At 33.4% G+C, this 19644-nt stretch overlaps 4 protein-coding genes and 1 non-coding gene across 5 annotated transcripts; 1 reads left to right on the top strand and 4 right to left on the bottom strand.

Annotated features, from left to right (window-relative positions):
* Positions 1–738: 738 nt before the first annotated feature.
* On the bottom strand, positions 739–3524 carry LOC140983664 (signal peptidase complex subunit 2-like). Its single transcript, XM_073450803.1, has 5 exons — positions 3349–3524; positions 3086–3237; positions 2633–2714; positions 1099–1241; positions 739–980 (listed from the first exon to the last, which is right to left on the bottom strand). The coding sequence occupies exons 1-5, from the start codon at positions 3430–3432 to the stop codon at positions 884–886; spliced, it is 558 nt and encodes a 185-aa protein (XP_073306904.1). The 5' UTR covers positions 3433–3524; the 3' UTR covers positions 739–883.
* On the bottom strand, positions 1774–1897 carry LOC140983679 (small nucleolar RNA snoR74). Its single transcript, XR_012176472.1, has one exon. It is a non-coding gene; the product is annotated as a small nucleolar RNA snoR74 (small nucleolar RNA).
* Positions 3525–7528: 4004 nt separating the features above from the next.
* LOC140983163 (uncharacterized) lies at positions 7529–9406 on the top strand. The gene is made up of 2 exons (XM_073450090.1): positions 7529–7670; positions 8961–9406. The coding sequence occupies exon 2, from the start codon at positions 8964–8966 to the stop codon at positions 9195–9197; it is 234 nt and encodes a 77-aa protein (XP_073306191.1). The 5' UTR covers positions 7529–7670; positions 8961–8963; the 3' UTR covers positions 9198–9406.
* A 3088-nt stretch (positions 9407–12494) lies between these two features.
* LOC140982912 (L-type lectin-domain containing receptor kinase VIII.1-like) lies at positions 12495–13568 on the bottom strand. Its single transcript, XM_073449694.1, has one exon. It carries the CDS (start codon positions 13566–13568, stop codon positions 12495–12497), a length of 1074 nt encoding a protein of 357 aa, XP_073305795.1.
* A 2151-nt stretch (positions 13569–15719) lies between these two features.
* On the bottom strand, positions 15720–17743 carry LOC140982305 (pentatricopeptide repeat-containing protein At4g22760). The gene has a single exon (XM_073448777.1). It carries the CDS (start codon positions 17676–17678, stop codon positions 15915–15917), a length of 1764 nt encoding a protein of 587 aa, XP_073304878.1. The 5' UTR covers positions 17679–17743; the 3' UTR covers positions 15720–15914.
* Positions 17744–19644: the final 1901 nt, after the last annotated feature.

Genomic DNA, 19644 nt, shown 5'->3' with positions numbered 1-19644 from the left:
TTCATTTAATAAAAGTTATTATAGTTGTAAATTTGTAATCCACCTATAGTTCCTATGATCTTATGTTCTTTCTTATCAAAACTCATAAAATCATTAAAATAAGATGTTTCTATATGTTATCTAAAATTTTGAATCAAATTAGGAAAGATTATATTCAGAGAGAACGTTTTTTCCCGCACAAGTCTTAAGCCCTCTCTCGAACGTACATCATTATTACTTGCAACCTGCGCAATATTTCGTGTACATAGATTTTTAACGTAATTAATAATTAATAATTTTTTTGGCAAACATAAATGATTTCAAATCCTTAATTTATTTATTATTTTTGACCATGGGAGAGGGGAATTGTGGGTTTAGAACCGTGGCCTCTCCCATATTTAGGAGAAGCGATGCACTGACTCAAGGGTCAGTGACAAATCCGAATACAATGAGTTTGAAATCAAAATAGCTCAAATCCACCTATCCAAAATTCCAAATACATCGAATTAGCTCGAGTCCAATTATCCAAATGCACCATTATATGTTCTACTCAAATTCTCCACGGTAATTATCATGTTTCTATTCAATCATCGACTGCGTCGAATTTAAATCGAAGGCACATTTCCTTGATTAAACAACGCTTGAATACGCAGTACCAGGACAAAAGTGTAGTTTGGATACGTATGCACGTGCATTACATTAAAGTAGTCATCAACGTTTAAGCATGAGCTATTAAAAAGCTTTTTTCCAAACAGAAGCACTGATAATTTTCTTTTTCAATGTTAGATAATAATACCCATTTAAGGGAGAAACACAAGTCAAGTGCTGTAATCCATGTTGGGTATCTTCAGAGGCCTTTTTTGTCCAAAAAATTATCCACCAAATTACATCATAAGCTATAGATCTATTTGCTCTTTTTAGCTTCTTTTGCATACTCGTTTATTAGTCCTTCGACGTCCTTCCAGAATAAGCCCTCCACCAGAACTCCATCCTTGGTAAACCTACAAGTAATCCATAGAAAAACATCAATACAAGTAGGATGCAAAAGATTGATTTTTTTTTAAAAAAAAAATAACCTTCGTAATTTCGATATGTGCCTAGGTGGAATCAATAGCTTACCACTGAGTGACAGTTTTAGTAAATTCAACTGGAGGCTTTGCCGATATTGACTGGGGATCAGCACTCCCTATGATAAGGGTATACATATCTGAGAATCTTGGCAGTTTTGATGTGACAACCAATCCTGTAGTGATGAATGACCCCTGTAGAACAAATTCCACATATTGTTCAGCTTGCACAAATGATTTAAGATATTCAATGCAGGCAAAGTCCATTGCTAATCTAAGCGGTAATAACTTGGGTAATATCATGCTAAAATAAATCACCGTAGGCAGAAATTCTGTCCTTGTATAAGAGATTGGCCATAAAACAGGAAAATCAGGGAAATGAAACAGTCTTTACTATGTAACACTGCATAGCATCACAACATCACTAAACATCTGGTAGTTAACACGAAGGGTCAACTACCAGTAAAGTTCTGATTCTATGAGAAACTTGTAAAATGGGTAAGAAGCTTTAATTATGACATTTTTTCATCAGGTTTAAGCGATCTAGTCTGGTCAATCATACTCACCAACCATCGCAGACATAGAATCTGGAAAACTAATCTGGATTATCCAAATTTAAGAAACACATGACAGCTCTCATATTCTCCAACAGCACAAAGTAAAAGGAAGGGGACTGTGAGTCCTGATGTAACGACCTAACAACCACTGTAATTAAATTGACTCAATCTAATGTACCATCATTTGCAGAACCTTTTGTCACAGAAAAGCAAGAGGCTCATAAAATGATGCCGATATATTCCTGATGTTCACGAGAGGCTTGTTCACTTGGGTAACAAGCTTCTGGCCTTTATTTCATCAGGTACAATTACAAAATGAAATTCATCGTCACTTCCCTACAAAAGAAACCTATGTCTGTCTCCCAAAATCGTATCATAAATCAAGAATATGGCTTCTTGTAAAAGAGCTTGAACAATGAAAAATGGAAAGAATAGAAGAGAGTGCAAACAATGTCATTACACTCCCAAGACGACCAGATGCTATATATCCCTAGACTTCACAACAAATATTTGAGCCTCTGCAATTTTTACCCTCAAACATGCTACATCACACCCCTTTCAATTGATCCACAGTGTCATTGTAAATAATTCCTCCCCATTTTTACCACAAGATGCTTTAAAGCAAAGCCAATCCAAACAATCGATACTGAAAAACTAAAAATGGAAAAAACACCAGCATTGATTCTAAGAGAAAAAACAGAAAGTGTCCTAAAAGGCTAAATTTGATCTAATGCCTATAAGAGTATTGCATTTGCTGTCACCAGAGAATAATTAAATAAACATGGTAATATAATAAATTCCATTCAAATACATGGAGGCTAAAAAAACGAGAAGAAGTTGTTTATGTACGACATATCAACATACAAGCAATCGAATAATCCAGAACACAACTAAAATAGATATGATCTAGTAGGTTATCAGATATATGTGCATACCTCCATTCCAATCTGCTGAAACATAATTTAAGCCACAACTTAAAGATATGCAAGCAAGTGTCAATTCGACAAAGAGAGGTCCGATATAACTTACATTTGGAGGATAGGTGAATAGGATTGCGTTCTTTTCCTTCACATATATTATAAATTGTAATATCCCATTGAATACAATATACTTGCCAGTGTCAAAGATTTAACAAGCAATGTTTTTGAGACCACAAAACATCAAAAGCTTAAGTGCTCACCACATTCATATGTTCCTCAATACAAGAATAAATCAATCAATGGGCATCTTCATTCCCAAAAACCCAAAACCGCCCAAAAAGTTCATATTTGTTCTAAAAACAATTAAACAGAAAAAACATACAATAACCCTAGCACTTGTCAGTGCAGTTTTTGAAAACTCAAAATCCAAAATTCTTGTCAAAATTCAAGTTTTATAACCGTAGATTTTCGTAGGACGAGAATCATCATAAAATAGTTGAGCCAATTCACGAGTCCACTCCTCAATTGCATTCCAAATTCAAATTCCAATGAAAAAGGATATAATACAATGCAACCGATGAGGAAATTCCTGTTCTCAGGAAACTTTTTATTGTAGAACTGAGCAAAAAGAGCTACGGCGATGATGATCATCCCAATCAGCAACCTAATATTACTCATCCTCACATCCTCCGGATACCCTTTGCTCGTCACAATCTACAACCCCGAAATCCACAGATCAGAACCAAAAAAATCCCAAAAAAGAACGCAAAATGCAAAAGAAAGTATTCATCAAATGCGTGCTTCTGCGAGTGAGCGGTAGCTAACCTCGTTCACAGACTCGTCGAGAATGTGTTTGATTGAGTTATGGTCCAAAAGATTGGCTTTCTTAGGGTTTTTGGTGGAAGCCATTTCGCCCTTCTCCAATTTCCCGAATTTTAGTAACTGCTTGTGTTCCGACAGAACAGAAGAAACTTGACCAAAGAAGACCTGCAGGTAGACAAGGTCTCATGGGCTTCGATGACAAGTGGGCTTGGCTTGCGGCCCATATTGATTTGACATGTAATTGGACCTTACCGTTTGTTATTTTATCAAAAATAATAATTGAAATTAATAATATAATTCATTTTTTTCAAAACCTTTCACATTTTTCTGAAATGGACAAATATTGCTGCCTACATAAAAATAGTTTGTATAATCGAGTATAGTAGTTTAATAAATTTTTTGTTACTTTCGTAAGAAGCAAAAACTTGTGTGAGATGTTCTCACGGGTCGTATTTTGTGAGACGGATCTCTTATTTGAGTCACCCATGAAAAATTATTACTTTTTATGCTAAGAGTATTACTTTTTATTGTGAATATCGGTAGGATTGACCCGTCTCAAAGATAAAAATTCGTGAGACCGTCTCACAAGAGACCTACTCTTCATAAAATTATCAAATCCAACAATATTTATGTATTCTACTAAAGTTGCGTTGTAATTGAAATTTTTTCCTCAAGGAATGAATATAAAATAATGATTACTGAGTACTCATAATCCCTTGATTTTTAAAAATACATTCTGTAACAAAATATTTTTGAAAGTATCATTCTAATTAAAGCGGCATATATTAGATTGCGTTCAGATTGAATTTTTTGAATTTGAGAAAATAAATTTAAATTGACTTCATCTCAGTTAGATTTGAACCCATTATATTGATTTATAACAAACTAAAAATGAAAGAGCGAATTTCAAATTTGTCAAATTCTCACACACACACACACACGTGTGTGTGTGTGTGTGTGTGTGTGTGTGTGTGTGTGTGTGTGCTTAATTTATTTATTTTTAATATAATTACTCTTATTAAAATAAATTGAAAATTAAAACTGACTGATTTAAAATAAGTTTTGTAGATTTTTTTTTCCGAGTTCAGGCTTTTGAGGGAGTCCATGAAGGTAGTACTACCGGGGGGGGGATGGTTGTCGCACCATTGAAGGATATATAATTTCTGTAATAAAATTATTTGAAAAATAAAACAGTCGATTTTCTCTTTTAAAATAATTTGACATGATTTTTTTTATTTTTTATTTTTTGCATCTTACGATAATGAATTTCCGAGTTCTTTTTTTATTTACTTAGTCAATTATTTGTTCTTAATATTTCTTGACTTGGAATTCGGAAAGTGTGATCACGATCAGTAGTTGCGAGAAAAGTTTTAAATCTCATGTTTGACGATTTTACTTATTTCATTTACACACAATCACGACCATGCTAATCACACACACATAAATATGTATAAATGTGCAATTAAAATATAGTTAACACCTATAGACGTAAACTAACCAATCGACATCAATCCACATGACTTGAACTAAAGAAGCAGTCTACATGATCCGTCAACATTAACTCAAAATCAATCGACATCAGTCTACATAAACTACATCGCCAATTTCAATGTATAGTGTTAATAATAATCTAATTTAAAATTTTAAGTACTATTTGCTAATTGCCAAATCAATATTTTGAAAATTGTGAAATTGAAAACACGTATTTGAATGTTGACATTTTGAAAATTATGAAAATAATAATCGTATTTGTTGACCTTTATATTGTGAAAACGCAATTTCTTATCGGGACTTCGAATCTTTGTCCGAGAAAATGTGTTTTACATAAATTAATGATTCGGGACCCTACTCTCTGTCTGTCTGTACAGATAAATATCTCAAAAAGATCATATCGAGGCAATGAAACGGACCATTCATACGTTTGCAGTGGTCATCATTTATCTTTTTTCTTTTTCCAATTTTAAATAAAAATATTTCAAAGTAAAATATATAATTACAAAATTATTTCCTTAAGCATACATAAAGAATTTGAAATCTATATATTTGGGAAAAAAAATTTCGTAAATTTGATCACATTTGTAAACTCCACACTACAAAAATCGAAAGTGCAACAAAAAGACAAATATATTACCAAAAGACCTACCTACGGTTCGAATTAATCCTCTCGTCCGAACGCGATCAAATGGAAAAATTCCGAAGTTTTAGGTACTGATAAATGCATGCGAGCTCACCACATATTAACTTGCAGCGTTAAGGTAGGGACATATTTAATATCCTCCAATAATTTCAAAACCATAATTTATATTTATAATAATAAAATTTAAAATAATTTTAATATTTTTTTTTATTACAACTAGAAAGGATCGAATCTGAGGAAATTGGCTATTCTGACAAGGGTGAGACCACTGTGCTACAAGCCCGGTCTCAAATAATTTTAATATTTAAGACCTACGAGATGGTGAGAATTTCGTGATCGAGCAGCAATAAAAAAATGACAGCAAGAGCACATTTCTTTGTGCTAGCATTCTTGCTCATACACGAACTGATTAATTCCACGGCCTGCGCAGAGAAGAACTCCTCGCACGTTATCCCACGAATGGTGCCGGGAGTTTTTGAAGATTCCGGCGATAATGTTGACTCTTCCTCGCTGAAGACGGCGGTGAGATGTGGTGGTAGTGCTAGAAAGTGGCCAATTCCTCCTGGTAATCAGAAAAGATCTGGAGGTCGGAAACTATTGCCTCCGCCACCAATGGTCAATAGAGGTCATCATTATAAGATAAATCAACCGATCCCTCCACCGCCTCCATTGCATCTTCCATCGCGATCACCCTGTCATCCACCGCCACCGCCGCCGCCATGTTGAGTTTCTTTTTTTTTTCGGTATTTGAAATATTTTGTTATTTATTTCTGCATTTGTCATCTTGGATAACTCTAGTTTGAGCCTTGATGTTTAATAATCATCATTATTGATATTTTATGTTATATCATTGCTATTAATCTTTTTAAAAGTTCTTATATGCATTTTTATTTTTACGAAAAATAAAGTAAAAAGGAAAAAAAATTCAAATGAAATAGTTGATTGAGAAACAATTATTATAATATAATTTTATTTTATGCAAAAATGTTTTTAAAATAATATTTTACATTAAAAATTTAATTTATGAACAAATCTCGGTAGCAAGTATACAATAATAATTATAATTGTATAATAGAAATAATAATTTTTTTACTTATTTTTTCTTTTTTTATATTCGGAAATAAATTTTTTTTTAGATATATAGATTTTACATGCCAAGCCCAATTTAATTGAGATGTGACAAAATAGTGACAATTTAATTTATTCGAAGACATAAGTTTATTTGTTAAATAAAATTTAAAATTCTCTATTCATAATAATTTCTAGTGAAATATTCAAACTTGGGGACACTTTTAAAAAAAACAATCTATATTATACTATATGAAATTACTAGAATATGTCTCTTGTGAGACGGTCTCACGAATTTTTATCTGTGAGACGAGTCAATCGTACCGATATTCAAAATAAAAAGTAATACTATTAACATAAAAAGTAATACTTTTTCATGGATGACACAAATAAGAGATCTGTCTCACAAAATACGATCCGTGAGACCGTCTCACACAAGTTTTTGCCTAATTACTATTGGAAATATGAAACATAATGTATTATTCAAAGAACAGTTATTAATTAATTACTTTTCTCATTAATTTGTGTAATTTTTTTAAATAAAATCGATGCTAAAATCATAAAACCGAAAAGTTCATATCTAAATATTTATTTGCAAATGATTTCCAAATTTTCAATTTATATAATTTCTTATTATAATAGATAGTAATTATGTATCAATCAAGAAAACAAGAGAAAACATGAGACCGTAATAATTTTTCATAGATGACTCAAATAAGAGTAATAATTTTTCATGGAAAACTAAAATAAGAGATCTGTCTCACAAAATACGACTCATGAGACCGTCTCACACAAGTTTTTTCCATACAAGTTTGATATATTGAAGCCCTCTTTCCTATAATTTTGATATTATATTTATAATACTGCTAATTTCTCAAACTTCTATACACAAGATTAGTGTGTGTATATATATATATATAGATTATATGACTAATGTTTTGAAATAAATCGGACCCAACCCATTGTTTGACCCGACTCATATCATATACACTGAAATAAATATACAAAGAAAAAAGGTCAAAACAATTTTGGAGAAGAAATGCTCGGCGAATACTTCACACAGTTCAGTTAATCAGAAAACGAAGATCCAACGCCAAATTTTGTCCCGCAGTTTGAAAAGGTTAGCTGAAATTTACTCTGATGAGATGTGTTTTTGTTTATCAATTCGTGGATCTGATTAACTCATTCGAAGATGGCCACTTCTAAATCTGGTGCTGTCAAGCGAACATGTTTTTATTACAAATTTTTTTTTTGGTGATGAATTGTACTTGAAGGAAATATAAATTTCATGCTCCGAAAATTGGGAAGAAAAACCCTAAATTAGAGTTTTTTGCACCGATCCAGTCATCTTCGGCCTTTTGACATTATTTTGCTGAAGCCGCAAACATACAAGATTAATGATATGCTTCATTGTGTAGAAATAAACCCAATAACAAGTTTAAATTTTTTTCATCTCAGTGATCGACTTTGGAAGTTCCCTTTTGTTTGAATTGTGTTTTTAAGTTCTTGTTTTCCTGTCAATATCAGTTAGAAACTCCTGTTTATGGTTTAAGATGATGTATCTCAGCTTGATTCATAAATAAATTACTGATCTAGAACCTCGAAAACTGAACTTACTGTTTGCCGGATTGAAAGAACCATTTCAATTTCGGCTTTTGTGGTTCGAATTGAGAATGCTCTAGTATTTTGGTTTTAAGGGAGTGCGGAAAGAAATTTATGTCTGATATATTTAAGATCTGAAATTCATCGAAGTGTGAAAGAATCCCAATTTATGAATCAGTTGTGGAATATGCTTTAACTCTGAAAGATTTAAAGTCATTTTTGAATTAAATGCTGAATAATAAGAATATTTTAATGTTGTCTAATTAAGTGCTAAAGTGCCTGTGCTTATTTCTTATTTTGTTTTTTCTGAACTTGTGATATTGCTTATATCATCTGTCATAGTGCAACCATTTTGAATGGAGGAAGCTTTACCTTATGCCTTATTGCGTCTTATCTAAGATTCATTTGCTTGATGCACGTTTATGATTTAGCAAGTATGATCTTCATTTTAATTCTTCTTTTATGTTATGTGGATCTTATCAAGATATATATATATATAGAGAGAGAGAGAGAGCTATCGACAGCTGTTGGGTTATTGCACTATTCCATTACGTGTGAAAAGTTAATTATTATTGGATCCTAACTCTGTGTCGAAGAGCAGCTCAAGTTATCATAGCTCTGGTAGAGTAAATCACAATAATCTCTACATGCTCCTCTGATATTGAACTACCTGATGTGTGAACTGAATCATCATACATATCTCTTTCTAAAATATGTTTGTCCAACTGTTTTAAGGAAACTAGAGAAAATTTTATTGACGTTAGAGGGAATTTAGAAAATAGAATTTATAAATCATTACATGCTGCAGGAAATGGGGCTGTGGACGCTGCTGGAAGGCTGCCTGCTTCTTGCAAATGCACTGGCCATATTAAATGAGGATCGATTCCTTGCCCCCAGAGGATGGAGTTTCCAAGAGTATTCGGGGGTTAAGAGAAATTCATTCAAGGGGCAGATTCTTGGTCTCATATATGCAACTCAATACTTACGAGTTCCTCTTATACTTCTCAATTTACTCTGCATTGTTGTAAAACTGGTATCTGGCTGATTTCTCTCTTGCTGCAAGGTTCACATCATATGTTTTCTTTCCATTCTTCTTGTTGGTTGGTTCAGAACTTCTATATGGACATTAATGTCTATGACTTAAAATGTCAATGTTGTGTAGTAGATTCAAGCTTTGTTTGGCCGTATCTATGGGATGATGGAATGGTTGATATCCCCACATTATAATGGAATTATGGTCAGAGTGTGACAGCATATTTGTTGTTTCTGCGTAAACAAGCAAACAAAAAGTTGTCATGTATTTCGGCTTTGTGGTTTCGGTTAGTCACTAAAGAGTGGACAAAGGCAGCTTCATTTACTTCCTTCTATTCATAAAAGGCATGAAGCGAAGATAATTAGCCGTTAACGTCGATAAAATGAGAGGTAGAATAGCCTCGCCTGAGCTTGTTTTGCAGGGGTCATTTAAGAAAAAGGGCATGCCATGGCTTCGACCTTCTCATGGACATGGGGGGTAACATAAATTTTTGAAAACGGATTTGTAAGACCTACTGTCTGGAGATTGTATGAGTTATGGGGAAATAAAACATGTGGTGTTTTACTGAAAAGATATGCTATTATATTGTCAAATTATGATAAAAATTGTTTGATAAAATTATTAAGAAATTGATAATTACGTATTTCTGGAAAATTGTGAAAGTTTGAGTAAAATGTCGTAATATTGTTGGGGAAATGAAAAGGGAGGAAAATATATTTTGAGAGGAAGAAAATAAAAATGAGAAGATGATGTTCTATTTCACTTCGGAGAAGAAAATGGGAGATTGAAAGTAAACCTAACAAAGATGATGGTAATTTTTATGTTCTAAAATTGTATGTATGTGTATATGTATGCACGTATGCACAATCACACACACCCAAATATAGTTAATAAACCTTGAAATTTGTTTACATTTTTTATCACTCAAAAAAACTGAGGCATTCGCGATGATTTTTGCAACGGTTTTCAAATCAGTTGCGAAATCCATAGTCACCGAATCCAGCGACGATACTGATAAATCATTGCTAAATTAGCAACGGTTTTGTTTATGAGGTGGCTGCCATGGTTGGCGATGCTGCCGCAGAAGTCAACAAGGAGGAGCTGCGTAGGTGATCTGTGTGTCATGCCGGCAATGAAGAGACGTATCGACTCCTCCAGTGTAGACATCCCTCGGACTCAGCACGAGCTTCTCTAGCCTCTTGTGTGGCTTGAGAAGACTCCTTCGTTAGTCCGTCCACCTCTCACAATTCTGCAACTATATCATCTCGTACGTAGTTTTGTTGTCTTCTCCGTATAAGATGTCCCACCAACGACAGACCCACGTTGACGTGGAGTCATGGCCTTGGGATATAACGTAGATCCCATCGTCCCAAGTCCGTACATCATCCCTTTTCTTGGACCCCTGTTGACCAACTTAAACATGGTGTTAATCTCATGTGGAGAAGGAGGTTCCGGTATTGAATCTTCCTTATACAACGTCGAAGACTCTGCCATATGAGATTCCATAGCTTCTATATAAATCCTTATACTATGAGTCACAGTCTCAGGATTCCGCCTAGTATTTGCACCACAAATGGACGGTGCGACGGTAAACGTTTTGCATAGTTCTCCGTTGTAGCTGAAAAATCGAATGAGAATTTATAGATTAGACACTGAAAAAATATTATTATGTTATAGCATAATTTATAAATTTATTAGGGGAGCATAATTTATAAATTTATTAGGGGAATAGATCGTAAAATCGTCAAAATTTTAATATAAACCAAGTTGAAAGAGGCGCAGTAGACATGCACACACATTGCACATTAGTAGCACATATCAATGACGACGGCCATGCATGCCGACATTTTGAAGTATTTTACAAACTAAAATTCCTTTGTATATGCGAAGAGTTTGATTAAGTTTCCGTAGGATGAATGGGTTCCCAGACTCCATGAAGTAGTTTATTCACGTACATGATTCGGATCCAGCAAATGATTCAAGCTTGCGTGATGATTTAATATAAGACCATAGTGACTCAATTCCCATGAAACGATTCATTCAAAGACGATTTAGTCTACAAGGCTCATTGTTATGTTTTGGACGGTCTATAAGCTACCCGATAATATTTTGTAAACTTCGTACTCCAGATATTCATTCTTGAACGTGAGAGGTATATTAAATATCTCACATCAGCTGAATTAAATTCTTGAAAGTTGTATATATGAACTTGACAATCCTCCTTTTGAGCTACCTTTTGATGTTGAGTTAGGTCCAAACTTTAATCTTAACATGATATCAGAGACAAGGCTCACGGTTATATGTTGGACTGCCATATGAGTCAACCGATAATGTCTTGTAAACTTCGGACTTCAAATGTTCATTTCTAATAGTGAAAAGTGTGTGTTAAATGTACCACATTCGTCGGATTAAGTCTTTGAGAGTTCTATAGATGAACTTGGACAATTCTCCCTCCTTGAGCTAACTTTTGAAATTGAGTTAAGTCTATGTCTCAATCTTAACTGTACATGCACGACACGTAGGCGACAACGATCGACGCCGACAACAAATACGATGAGACTCAAGATCCCCATGACGTGTGTATTTAGTTTGTTTCTATTTTTTCGGTATTGTATTTCGATATAAAACATGTTTTTAGATTATGNCTTTTCAAAACTACTAGTAATATTTTAAAATTAACCTGTATACAGTGGAGAAATATTTCATGCGTGTGGACAAATAAAGATGGTTAAATTAATATAAAAAAATGTCATTGTGTAGTCATACATATTTCTTCCCAGAATATTGATGCGATCGAGTTCAGCTTAATTTTGCAAGTTTCTGCAGCCAGAATAATTTATGATACGGTTGGAAACCATCTTTATCAAAAGGTAGATTTTCTAAGGCTGTCTTTTCCCTTGAAAAGAAACAATTCCATTACGCCATACACTTAGATTAAGTAGTTCTTGAAATGAGAATGATAACTTTGTGCATAGTTCATTTATCTCTCAGCATATTTATAATAACCACACGCGCAACATGAAACTAATCTCTGTTGACTCTCAGCAATCCAAAAAAAGCACTTTATATTCCATCCAGAAAAAAGTAGCACAATCTAATTCATACCATGTTAGCAGTGGTGTAAGTATCAAATTAAACAAAATGGCCTATCCATCAAGGAAACACTGATCAGATTATCTTCAGGGATTTAGGGAGCAAAAGGGATATAAATAAGAAGTCAAAGACAACTATACATTCAAAGCTGCAATCATCCAGAACTGAATGCTCCAGCAGGTTATATTACAAAGCTTTAAGAAGAGAAATACATATCTAATTCTTAGCATCACTCGAGTTGTCAACAACTACATTGATCTTTTCATAACTAAAACCCCCTGAATGCACCGTGCACTTTGCGGGGATTGTCAGTATTGTCTCCAGGCTATTTTCAAATAATGCCCACAAGAAAAGAACAATTAATGCCAGCAGCGCTCCACATCCAATGATGAAAACCAATCCAGAAAGAAAACCCAAAGCGCAGATCCTTTTCTTTTGCGCCAATCTCTTCTCCTCTTGCTCTTGGGAAAATGCCCATGGATCCAACGGTTGCGAATGCAGCCAAGAAGGAACACTCCTTGTCCTGAACTTCCATGAATACACACAACTGGTCTGCCTCGTCTTTCCACTAGATGAACCCAATCCCACAAAAACTTCTTCATTTTTCCACATTTCACCCAAATCAATCCCATAAACCAACAGAGGATCATACGGCCTAGCACCACCAAATTTAGCCAATCTAACCTCTATCCTTTTGGAGCTTGAATCGTAATCAACCCACGAATGCAACTTCATCCCACTATTTAAAACCAAATTAACCGATGACACATTGCTAGTTTTCACAGAATAAAGACCACCCACATCAACGCGAACATGATTTTCATTGAAATCTCCCACATCCTCGTCAACCGAAGTGTCAAACTCCACCCCAAGAAACCTCCTTTCCTCAAGAACCCCAAAACCTCCTTTCGAAAATCTCGCCAACATGCTTCTGGGAACAACCAAAAACGCGAGACCATCACCGTTCTGAGGTGAAATCGAGAAGCTGAAGTCCGTGGAAAACGAAACTGGCTTTCTTGACTTCGAGTATGAGTTGAAAAACTTAATGGGCCTTTTCCGAAAAAGAAATCCAGAGCTCGGAGAAGAAATTATTGGGTCGGTGAGCTGAACAATAGAGGAGTCGTTTGTGAATTTGGCGTCACCTATGAGAACAAAATCGGAACCAAACTGGGGCTTGTCGGTGACTGAGAGCGCGAAATGGGGAGCTGAGAAAATGGCCACAAAGGTAATTAGACATGGAATTGAGTAAATCGAGTGAAGCGTGAAGGTGGATGGGTCATATTTGAACATTTTTCCAGAGACTCACAGAAGTTAGGGTTTGTGTTCTTCAGAATTTGGGGGAGGTTGAGTGAAGTATGGACCAAGAGTGCCGACAGAAGAGAGTGAAAATGCTGATGCCAGTAAAGTATTATTATTATTTTTTTTTTTAAAAAAAAAAAGGTAGTAAAGTATTTCAACTGCCCTTAAAAGTAGAAGATGAGTAGATATCACTATTGTTTGAATCTTAATTTAGGGATATTAACAATTTCAATGCTGAAAACTCGTATTTTCGTTTCATCATTTCATTTTATCTTAACTACTCAACAATTGAACAACGCACAGTCAATGATATTGCGCAAAATAAGTGTTCATGCGCCGAAAATCCTCCACAACTTGAGAAGCAGAGCATTACATTTGAACTACTGAGGATTTTCAATGTCGAAGCACCGATTTTCGCATAATGTCGACGATTGCCTCATCTGATTTGTGAAAGAAATAGGAAAATCAAATGATTTTGATGTAAACAAAGAACTGATAAGCTATAAATATTTCATAAACAAGTTATCGATTACAAGCAACAAATTCAAAAAATCCATAACCGATGAACTTTAAAATGTGAATATAGTTGAATGCAAATGACAAAAAACGCTTAATGCAGCAACGGTATAGAGTTTGATAATATCAAATATAATTATAGTAGAAAGCTGTTATAAAGAGGGAAGAAATCCATAAGATGAAAGAGAGTGATCAATAATACAAAAAAAGTCCAATCAATATTATCAAGAATGCACCAAAGTTCTCCATCACCATAGATGTTCAATCTCGCAAGTAGAGAAGCATTCATCTCCATGCTCACGCTACACCGTCTTATCAGCTCAATCAAGAAGCATCAAAGCACGACTTAAATGCCATATCAAATCACCAATGATTAGCGTTCTCTCCTTACATCAACGGATTGTTGTATCCAGACTCAACCTTTAAGACTAATTCAATTCAGATGATGATGATAAAAAGTTGTAGAAGTTAGAGTAGATTATCAAGCTTGTCATCTGGTTGATCATTAGCATAGATCACCAAGTTTGTCGTCTTGACTGACTAAGAATGATAAGAGTTCTAACAGAAAGTATGATTTCAACTAGACTGAGTTTGTATAAATAAAAGTTTTTTAATGAAAACTTCCGAAAATTGATGAATGAGAGACTTAAATAAATTTGATATCGAACTTCCAGAAATAAACTTGCTTTTCATTTATCTGCTTTCTTATATCAGTTTTGACACATAATTTCTTTATCGGTTTGATGTCTTGTATATCAGTTTGATCAAAATATTCATTACATTAATTCTGGTTATTTTCGCACTTTAAAGTAAAGTTACTTGACTAATCAGTTTAGGGAAAAAAAACAGTCTCATCTGTCGTTAACCTAACCATGAAAAACTTTTTTTTTATGGAATCCTAAACCGATCCTAACATTTTCTATGAATCACCATTCTTTATTTTATTATTAATACGTTTTTCGTTTTTAACAGGTGTTAGGTTTTCTAAATCTTTATAAATTGAGAATATAATAATTTATAATTTTAATTTTTTTATAAAATTTGAATAAACGTTAAATGAAACAAAGAGACGAACTTGACTAGAAAATCTAATTTAAATAGAAAACTAACTAATTAACAAAATCCAGACGTAATTGAAAATTATTTAACTAAGGAAAGTAATTAGTTAATAGAATCTGGTTTAAAAAAATTAGTTTATAGAATCTAATCTAAATAACAAACTAATCAATTAAATAATCCTAAATCTAGGCTGCATGCATCAGTTTCGGTGGTAGTTTTGCATTTCTTATCAATTTTTATCTTCTCCATTATTATTATTATCAGGGAATAAATTGTAGAATTGAAACTCAGGAACTTAAATTTGTGTTTAATATATTGATTTTTTAATCATTTAAGATATTGATATTTTTATTCTTGACAAAATAATTGAACTTCAGAAAATTATCTTTTCTTTTCCTAGACATGACAAATTTAGTGGGCTCTAACAAAAAATGATTTGCACTGAAATTTAGGTGCGTGACAAGATGAAAAATTGTACAAAATTATATGTGGACCTTTTAAACTTTGTCACATATTACAAAAATTACTTTATAAATTAAATATTTGGACCAATAATTGAAGCTGAGAAGACAAAGGAGGAAGCTCTTCTTCCAATACGTGGTTTCACAATGAATATCGACAGCTTAATTATATTACATTGAACTTGTACACGATGCGAAGCAAATTTCTAAAATCTTGAACATATTTTTTCCAAAAAAAAAAAAGAGTAAAATTTTGTCCTAAGCTGACATATACATCCTACGGTATGAAAATTTTAATGGTCTAAAACGCCCCATCTGATGCAAATAGGTTTGTTTGGACACAATCCGTCCAACTAGAACCCGGTGTCCTGATGAATCCCTTGTCTTGGATAGACCTCCTCAATTTTTCAGCATCATCCCACCGGTCAGTGGAGGCGTAGATATTGGCGAGAAGGGATTGATAGCCACTGCTGTCGGGCTCTAGCTCAAAACAATTCTTGGTTGCAACCTCCGCAAGTTCCACATCTTTATGCACACTGCAAGCAAGAAGCAATGCTCCCCATACTCCTGCATGAGGCCGCATAGGCATTTTCTTAATCAGTTCATGAGCCTCTTTCAATCGCCCCGCCCTACCCAAAAGATCAACAACAATCGCGTAATGATCCACAGATGGAAAAACCCCATGCTTTTGCATGGACAAAAAACAGTTGTATCCTTCTTCTACCGAACCAACATGATTATAAGCCGTTAAAATTCCAGTATAAGTGACTTGGTTGGGGGTAACTTCAGCATCCAACATCTCCTCAAACAGCTTGATGGCGTCTCTTGGCCTACCATTTACGCCACAACCCAAAATCATTGCAGTATAAGAAACTGCATCCTTTTTGTGCAAGCCATTAAAAAGCTCGTAGGCTTTGTCTATGATGCCACACTTTGAGTATAAGTCGATAAAAGAAGTTACCAAATGGTCGTCCATTACAATCCCCTGTTCCACCACGTATGAATCAATCCAAATGCCTAACTTCAAATCTCCTAATTCAGCGCATGCAGAAATAACACTAGCTAACGTCATTTTATCAGGCCGCGGATTAATATTCTGCCGTAGCATATCATCAAACAACTGTATGGCGTCTTTTGCCCTGTAATTTTGAGCAAAGCAAGCTATCATGGCATTATACAAAAGCCCATTTTTCTTACCCGTTTGATCAAAAAGCTCTTTGGCAGACTCCACATATCCGTATTTGGAGAATGCGGAGATCATCTGAATATAAGAAATGGTGTTTCTCTGTGGCATTGCGTCAAAAAAACTACGTGCTAATTCCAGTTTCCCACTATCTATGTAGCCAGTAATAATCGCATTCCAAGAAGCAAAATCCCTCTCCGGCATTTGGCGAAACAACTCGTACGCCTGCTCCATGTTTTTCGCTCTCACATACCCTGAAACGATTGAATTCCAAGATATTACATCTTTCATAGGCATTTCATCAAACAAACTATGCGCCATATCCAGTTGGCCATATTTAGCGTACCCAGCTAGCATTGAATTCCAAGAAACCACATTTTTCCCGGCAATTCCATCGAATACCTTCCGTGCGATCTCCAAATCGCCCACTTTCAAATAAAAATCCAAAAGAGCGGTTTGAACGAAGACAACGTCGCAGAAACCCAACTTTTGCATTTGCCCATGTATCATGACTCCACCCACTTTATATAAAACCTTTCCACAAGCCTTCAACGCCGACGACACAGCATATGTGTTCGGAATAAATCCTGAACCATGCCTCCGAACATAGAGAGAAAAGGCCTCCTGATATTGCCCATGTTGCGAAAGATGCCGGATTGTGAATGATGAGGGCCAAACATCCTGGGTTTGCATGTACTTGAGGATTGATTCAACGTAATGAATAGTTCTTGGAGAACAATGGGCAGCAGAATTGAGGGTTTGCCGAATTAAAAGTGATTCGATATGTCTATCACCGTTGATAAGTATTTGACAATGAATTTGCTTTGCCTGCTTGATAGTGAGAGACTCGCACAGCAAAGTTGTGAGTTTCGGAGCTTGCATTTCAAATTTTTACCTCCGTTCATCGATCGATCAGCCGCCACCCCGCCGATAATCGCATGCCCACAGCTTCATTATATATATTGCCCATCTTAAGAACTTGGTCAGCTCCGTATCTATTATCTATATCTATATACGACTTTATATGTGAATTTTCATTTCTGTCCTTATTAATTACTTATTTTATTAATTACTTGTTTTTAATGTTGTATATCTTATTAATTGCTTGTTTTTAATGTTATTTAACCACATTATCACTTTAGATTTATTTATTTATTTTTTATTATGTAAATTAGTATTTGATATCTTTTATGTCTACTCACATTATAATATGTTATTTTTAATAAAATGATTTAGATTTTTTTATTTTACTTTTCTTACGTCAAGTAAATTACTTAAAATTTAAAAATAGTTAATTGTTGAATTATGAATTTTTTTTATGTCTTATTAATATTTTTTTTCATTTCCTCATTATTTATTTTGGTGACTTTGGCTATAACTTATTAATTTTTAAAAATATTTTTTGCAAAAGAAAATTTCTTTAATAAAATATGGTTAAAAACTTTATTGTGATATACCATTTTTATATAAAAAAAAAAACTTCTAATTTTTAAATCTCTTTAATTGTTACAATTTGCTTGAATTTATTTTTTTAAATAAAAAAAAATTGAACCATCATTTTTTGTGGTTTATATTTATAAATTATTTGAATAAAACACGGTAAAAGATCGTTGTGATTAGACCTGTCAATTTGGGTTGGGTTCGTCTATTTGGCCCACATCGTCAAATAATTTAAGTGTGTTTGGTTGAAATTTTGTCAACCTATTTAAAGGTGGGACTAAATGAGACCGGACCAGTTTGTATTAAATATCAATATATCTACTATTATCGCTTTTCAATCATGAATTCATCATATAAAGGGGAGATTATCATCTTGATATTAAAATTATGATGTTACTATTAATTGTTTGATTTTATTGTTGTCTACCCACATTACAATATATTAATTTTAATCCAATGATTTAGTTTTTTTATTTTTCTTTTCATTATGTCAATTCAATTAATTAAAGTTTAGAAATAGTTCATTGTTGAATTGTGAATTTTTTTTGATGTATTATTATTTTTTTTTCATGTCCTCGTTATTTTATTTTTTTTGTGACGTTGGCTATAATTTATGAGTTTAAAAAATATTTTTTTGCAAAGGTTTATATTTAAAATTACTTTAATAAAATATGGTTAAAAAATTTATTATAATATTCTATTTTTATAAAAAAAAATTTCTAATTTTTAAATCTCTTTACTTATAACTGATGGCTAGAATTTATGTGTTTAAATAAAAAAAAATTTCAACCAACATTTTTTGGCGGTTTATATTTATAAATTATTTGAATAAAATAAGGTAAATGATCGTTGTGATTAGACCTATCGATTTGAGTTGGGTCCGTCGATTGGCCAATACTACCAAACAATTTAAATGAGTTGGGTTGAAATTTTGTCAACCTATTTAAAGGTGGACCTAAATGAGCTCACACAGGTTTATATTAAATATCTATATATCTAATATTGTCGATTTTCAATTATGAATTCTACATGTAAAAGGGATAATATCATCTTGATTTTAAAATTAAGATGTTAGTATCTTGTCCATAAATTGTGGGTTGTTCAGATATTTTGGTAGTCACTGAAAATTGAGTGTCAAAGTTGACATTTGAAATGTGTTTTTGGATTCCTGACAATATATATGTTCGTCAACATATTATTTTTAAGTTATTTTTATCATTATTGTGAATGATAAACATGTTTATTGAAATAAATAAGTATTATCATATCTTTAAATTAATATATACTTCCATGTTTGACATGTTCTGAGTCTTAGCAAAATGTGGAACAGTAGATTCAAGCAAACGAATACACAAAGTCTAGGGCGAAACCAAAATTATGTGGTAACAAGAATTAAAATATAAAAAAA

Source organism: Primulina huaijiensis, chromosome 8 (genome assembly GCF_012295235.1).
Source record: "Primulina huaijiensis isolate GDHJ02 chromosome 8, ASM1229523v2, whole genome shotgun sequence".
Taxonomy (NCBI): Eukaryota; Viridiplantae; Streptophyta; class Magnoliopsida; order Lamiales; family Gesneriaceae; genus Primulina; species Primulina huaijiensis.
Note: the sequence above shows the minus strand (reverse complement) of the source record. Positions and strands in the feature narration are given on the sequence as shown.